Source organism: Plasmodium cynomolgi, chromosome 7 (genome assembly GCF_000321355.1).
Source record: "Plasmodium cynomolgi strain B DNA, chromosome 7, whole genome shotgun sequence".
Classification (NCBI taxonomy): domain Eukaryota; phylum Apicomplexa; class Aconoidasida; order Haemosporida; family Plasmodiidae; genus Plasmodium; species Plasmodium cynomolgi.
This window is the reverse complement of record NC_020400.1, coordinates 535,158-541,511: the sequence shown is the minus strand read 5'-3', so window position 1 is coordinate 541,511 and position 6,354 is coordinate 535,158. Positions and strand designations below refer to the sequence as shown.

At 45.8% G+C, this 6,354-nt stretch overlaps 2 protein-coding genes across 2 annotated transcripts; one reads left to right on the top strand and one right to left on the bottom strand.

The window, feature by feature from the left end:
- Positions 1-340: 340 nt before the first annotated feature.
- PCYB_072130 (hypothetical protein) lies at positions 341-3,538 on the bottom strand (the record flags this gene model as incomplete). Its single annotated transcript, XM_004221610.1, has 1 exon — positions 341-3,538. One exon carries the CDS (start codon positions 3,536-3,538, stop codon positions 341-343), a length of 3,198 nt encoding a protein of 1,065 aa, XP_004221658.1.
- Positions 3,539-4,603: 1,065 nt separating this feature from the next.
- PCYB_072120 (hypothetical protein) lies at positions 4,604-6,170 on the top strand (the record flags this gene model as incomplete). Its single annotated transcript, XM_004221609.1, has 3 exons — positions 4,604-5,255; positions 5,427-5,515; positions 5,700-6,170. Coding segments are annotated over 3 exons (1,212 nt in total), but the record flags the coding sequence as incomplete, so codon positions are not given.
- Between the last annotated feature and the right edge of the window lie 184 nt (positions 6,171-6,354).

The following is a 6,354-nucleotide window of genomic DNA, read 5'->3' as shown; positions in this document are numbered from 1 at the left end:
TTTTCTTTTTCCTCATCATAATGCTCGATTTTAACTTCTTTGTTTTTTGCTACACTCTCACAAAAATGGGTGAAAGCAAAACAGGCGTGGTGCAAAAAAGGGCAACTCTGAAATGTGAAAGGTGCAAAATTAAAATCGGCTCGCGGGAACGCGCCATAGTGAGGGCACTGGAAAAACGGGGGAATTCCTCACATGGCATTGTTGTTGTTACGTAAAAAAAAAAAAAAATCACGCGATGTAAAGTGAGGCAAAATTGCAAGAGGGGAAAAACACCCAACGGCGTGATCACCGCAAAGGAGCGGCCCGATGAGCGAACCCCAGGGAGGAGGAGCCCCTTCTCTCACTTCAGGCACGACAGGAGCCGCGTGACATGGGCCTCCGCAGTGGCAGCGTCATCACTCGTTATGCCAAAAGGGTGGACGCTTCCCTGCTCCTGCTTCTGATCCTGCTTCTGGTCCTGCTTCAGGTCCTGCCCCTCCCGTTTGGCACACTCACTCAGGTAGGCTTGCACCTCCACGCGCACATCTGAAGCATCTCCGCCGTTTCCTTCTCGGCTCCCTCGCGTGAGAACAAAAGAAAGCGAGCAGCTGAACAAAAAAAAAGGTTTGTAATTCCTCACCTTCAATTTTTTGCAAACGTTTATGAAGTATTGTGTGTCTGCCTGCAACCGCCGCAGCACAGTTTCATTCAAGTGGGGAATACGACCTACGGAGGAGAGGAACATCTCTGCAACTTGCTCGAATAGCAGATCGGTCAAGTATTTACTCCCATGCTCATGGAATGTGTGCATGTACAAAAATATGGCTTCTACGATGAAACAAATATTTTCCTCCGGGTCTAATGTCTCCACCTTGTTATCCTTTCGAAGGGTACCCACCTTGGCAGTGTACTTATTTGTGTAATCGTACAATGGGATTAATGCGAATTGGATGACATTTTTTATAATGGTATTTTTTATGTCGTTTAATTTGCACAGGGATGACTTCAGTAGGTGTTTCCCGCACTCGTGTTCGTCCAGCTCTTCCTCCACCTCCGCCTCGACCTCGACCTCACGGGGGGGTTCATCACCTGGGGAGGCGGCGTCCTGCTCTGTTGGCAGCGTTGCGTGGTGCTCTGTTGCGTTGTGTTCTGTTGCGTTGTGTTCTGTTACTTTCTGCTCTGCTGTTTTCTGCTCTGCTCCTCGCTGCTCTGCTCCTTTCTGCTCTGCTCCTTGCTGCTCTGCTCCTCGCCGCTCTTCTGGGCGCTCTTCTGGGCGCCCTTCCCCCCCCACAGTGAACTCCCCGGCGGGGAAGCCTCTGGAACGAACCCTCCTGGGAAAGTCCCCCTTCTCGAAATACGCGTGCACATGACCAATGTTGAAGTCGACCCCCGTAGGGTACTTCCCCTGTCTACTCAGGTAACTCTTGGAGATGACATTCATCGAACTTCTGCTCGAAAAATGGCAATATGTTCTTTCGAAAATGAACTTTCCAAAAGACTCATACAATTTAGTAATACGAATAAACGTGTTAAGGATTTGAATAAAAGTCGTCATGGCAGTTTTCACGTATTCGATGACTTCATTGGCGGAGTGGAAATCCTCTCTCATGCACAGATAGCGAGATTCCTCGTCATTATTGTCAATACCTGTCATACTTTTTTTTTTTTCATTTTCCTCCTTCCTTCGTATTTGATCCTTCATGTTGTAAATAATTTCATACACAAAATTGTACACATTAATGAAAAGCAAAAGGAACTCTGTGTCGTGATTAAACGTGAATGAAAAAAATGGGATGAATTTAAAAAAAGGAGAATTGAATATTTCCTTTGAATTTATTTCTTTTTTTTTGAATTGAATTATTTTGGTGATGTCTTCTTCCAAATGGGTAAAAAAATGGTGCAGCTTATTCTCCTCCATGATATCATTTCGGTCGAATGTGCTCACTTTTGTGTTAATCTCTTCGAAATAATGCATGTCAAAATGGGATACATCACAGAGGTATACTACATGCTCTGCCATAACATCGTCGCTCATGAAAATAGCCTCGTTTAGTATTATACTTAACATTTTTTTTTTTCCGATGAGGACGGGCGAGTTGGAGAGTATATTCACGCTGACGCTGAGCGCATCCATGATTTTGTTTGTTGCTGTTCCTTTCCTTTTGCTCCCGCCTGACTTTTCGTCGCGCACCTGCTTTGTCTGCTCTCCCACGAGGGGGCCCGCCACGAGGGGGCCAACCACCTGGATGGCCTCCTTGTAGAGCCGCAAGAGGAAGTAGTCCTCGTGGTGGTCGACCTGGCCGCCTTCGCCCCCTTCGCCATCTCCACCACCTTTGCCGCCTCCACCACCTTTGCCGCCTCCACCACCTTCGCCGCCTTCACCGCCCACCTCTACAACTTCCTTGCAAACCTGCCGAACGAGACGGCGCATAGCCTCCTGGTGCTCCTCAATAAACGTCGTGAAGTACTCGTAGTAGTTTATCACCGCGTTGTGCACAGCAGCCCCCAACTCAGATTGTGTGAATTTGAAAAAAGTCTTCCGAAAATTTGACACCATAAAGTGAACAATTTTTTTTGTGATCTCTTCAATTAAGTACCCATCAGAATAAACGTACATGTGAAGAAATTTTAAATAAGTTCGGAAGGTCTGGACATAAATATGCACAGTTCTGTTCATGTCATGTTGGGAAGCACTATCAGTTAGAAACGATGAGAGGATGCTGTTTAGCAGGGAAAAAAAATCTTCAAAAAAGTCAGTACTATATATACACACATCAAGGGCAGATAAATATATGTTAAAATAGGAAATAATTTCTTCATGTTCATTTATGTACAGCATATTGGAGTGTAAAATAATTGCCTTGTTTATTTTTTCATTTATGTCTAGCTGTACATTTTTTACAATTAAGAATAATTCGTTCATGTTTTTTTTTAAGGATGGGAATGTCTTCAAAAAGAGTAACCCTCTTTTGATATTCTCCAGCCTGCTCTTCGCGTCGATGCTTTTTCTCAGTACGCTTTCCAGTTCGTGCGTTTCGTAATGGGGACCTTCCCCAGGGTGGCAGCTCACTTCTGCGTTCCCACTGCTGCCGCTATCGCTACTGAACGAGGTAGCACTTTTCCAGTTATTTCTCCCCCCTGTTTGTACACCCCCATCAAGGTAGCATTCCCCATCCGGGGCGTATTCCCCACCCGGGGCGCATTCCCCAGCAGTCACCTTCCGATCTGTCACCTTCCTATCTGCCACCTTCATGTTACTGAACAGCTTCCCCATTTCAAGCTGCATACCTTCTACATGTGTTTTCATTTCGATCGCCATCCCTCTGTACTTTTCTACCTCGGCGTTTATCTCCCCATCTATGTACTCCTTCTCCGCTTTTACTGCTTCCCACAAAGAGTCCACTCTTTTTTGTAATTCCTCCGATTCTTTTGTGGTGATCCCCTCCTCATGTTCGATCGCTCTTCCACGTGGTAGGAGACCCCTAAAGTGCCGCTCAAAGAAGGCCTCGCAGTTGTTCTTGCTTTCTTTTATCTCCTTTAAGACGGCGTGCTGATCCATTCGGGTGGGGCGGCGGAGAGGTTACTCTATATCGGTGGGGGAGTCCATGCACAGGTATGCTCTTTCGCGTGAAGGAGGTAGTTCTCCGATGTGCGAAGCTATGTCGAATATGACGCCTGCGTTGTTGTCAGGTTTGGGAGAGGCTACTCCTACGTGATCAATGAGTTGCTTCATCTTGTGGTCCCCAACTCGCATCCTAAATTTGCAAGCAAGAAAGGATTAACTAATTGGAGAGCTTAAAAAAATCGGGGAGGCTTCTCCACTGCGTTTCTAACCGGTTGGCGTCAAAACTGGGGCAAAATTTTTGGTCGAGTTTTTTTTTTTTCTTCACAACTCCGCGCTTTTGCTTGTGCATCCCACTCCTGTGGCGTGGCAGGTTACGTCTCTCCTCCGCTCCGCCGCTCTGTGCTAAGCATTGTGCATGACTTAAAGGATGCGTTTTTGCACATCCCCACTGCTCACCAAGTTGGAGACCCCTGGAGCCGCACTAAATGGTGTTCATACGACGCGTTTCACGGTCGCACTTTTTTTTCCAATTCACCTGCAGTGTTCAGGCGAGAGGAGCGAACCCTTTTCCGGTAGAGAAGAGCCGAGAGAAAAAAAACGTCTCCCACCCGATCGTCATAGCAAAGCGGTAGTTACATCTGTTCCCGTTCGGGGAGAGCCAATCGGGGGAAAAAGGAATCAGCTAATTGGAGCTGCAGTAGCAGGTGAGCTGGCCAAGGGGTGCCAAAATTAGTGGATACAAAGTGAGGGGCCCTGACTGAGGGGCCATGACTGAGGGGCACTGACCGAGGGACACTGACCGAGGGACACTGACCGAGGGACACCGACCAAGGGACCCAGACCAAGGGACCCAGTCCAAGGAACGCTATCGAAGGAAGGCTACGGAAGGAAGGCTATCGAAGGAACGCTGCGGAAGGAAGACTATCGACGGAACGCTGCGGAAGGGATTCGAGCCAACGGGTGGAGCCCCCGCGAGGAGCGGCCCAAAATGAAGAGACGAATAGAAGAGACGCCCCCGCACACAGACACACACGCAACGAAAATGTTAACAGACGAAAGATGATGCTTCCTTTTTTTTGCATTGGCCTAATTCTGCAGTTGTACGTCGGGTGCTTCAACGTAAAAAAAAACATAATAGTGACATGCCCATGGGGAAGAGGAGAAAACAAGAAGGAAGTCAAATCGAGTGCATTTCTAGTGAGGAAACAATTTTTTAAATTTAAAAAATTTCGAGCTCATTCATCAGACCATTGGGAGGGCAAACCTCCCATTGATGCAGCACAGAATGGAGCAAAGAATACCCTAAGCGAATTCTACCATCGAAATTGTAGGCGACTGAGGAAGACATTCGAATTAGTTAAAAGTGGTCTAATCTCCATTCAGGATAATTTATTTTCAAATTCGTTAGCTAGCCAGCTAGCCATTTCTGTGTCATTTTTTCTTCTCCACTTTTATATGCTATCTCGTCACTTCCTCATATTATTCCCCTATCAGTTAATTCCAAACCATTCCAATATTTTGATGAGCCTAGACATGAACAACACGCTCTTTTTCTTAATGTCCATATTTTTTTTCAAACGTTTCAAGGCCCACTTTCACAGCTTCAAGCAGAGGTTACAGTTGAACCGATTTACCATCAAGCTACAGGACCATAAGAGGAAAAACATCCTCTCCGTCTGCTTCTTCTTGATTGCATCCTACGTCTTGTCCGGTGAGTTGTGTGACGAGTGTACAGCCAGTGAACAGTTCACCCGATTCGATCAACTCTGCATACTGCACGGTGCACCCAATGCTCTCATCTCTGTGTGCTCCACTGTTGAGTGCTCTCTCCTTTTTGTTTTTCCACCTGCTCATTTTTTTTTCGACCATCCCCCCTCCGTAGGCTACGTGTCCATATACACGGAGCGCATCTTGACGCTGTGGAAACTGTTCAGTCACCCCCGCTCGGATAACGTGGTGAAGTCGCTACAGGTTGGGATGCTGATCGTGTGCAGGCTCGGCTAACATAAATAGTCTTCCCCCGTCGAGTCATGCGCAATGATCAAGGAGTTGCAGACTTTGCGAAACACCTGGGTGGGCGCTGCCGTGTGTCCACCGTTATACATGTGCCACTTCGCGGTGTACACCTATACACTTTTTCCGCTCCCTCCCGCAGATCCTGACCGGGCACTTCATATGGGTAGCGTGTAGCATCGTCGTGTTTAAGCAGTTGCTGTACCCCTACTTCCTAAACAATGAAAGCAATTTGAATTTGCGCCACAAGGACAGCTGGTACTTTGAGGTAATCTACGGGTACGTCTTTTCCCACTTCGTATTCAGCATTGTGGATTTGCTGAACAATTTTATAATAAATCGTTTCATGGGGGAGGCGCAAGACGAGGTGTACGTGGACAACAGTATAGATGACATTGTTAGCGGAAGAGAGTTCGTTTCAACTCTGCTGTGCATTATTAGTCCCTGTTTTAGTGCGCCTTTTTTTGAGGAATTCATTTATCGTTTTTTTGTACTGAAGAGTTTGAATTTGTTCATGCATATACATTACGCCGTTACCTTTTCTTCCCTATTTTTCGCAATTCACCATTTGAACATTTTTAACTTACTTCCTTTGTTTTTCCTGTCCTTCCTATGGTCCTACATTTATATATACACTGACAACATTCTCGTCACTATGCTTATTCACTCGTTTTGGAACATTTACGTTTTTTTGTCCTCCCTCTACAGCTAGCTATTTTGATTTTTTTTTTTTTTTAATTTTTTTTTTTTTTTTTTTTTTTTTTTTTTTTTTTTTTTTTTTTTTTTTTTTTTTTTTT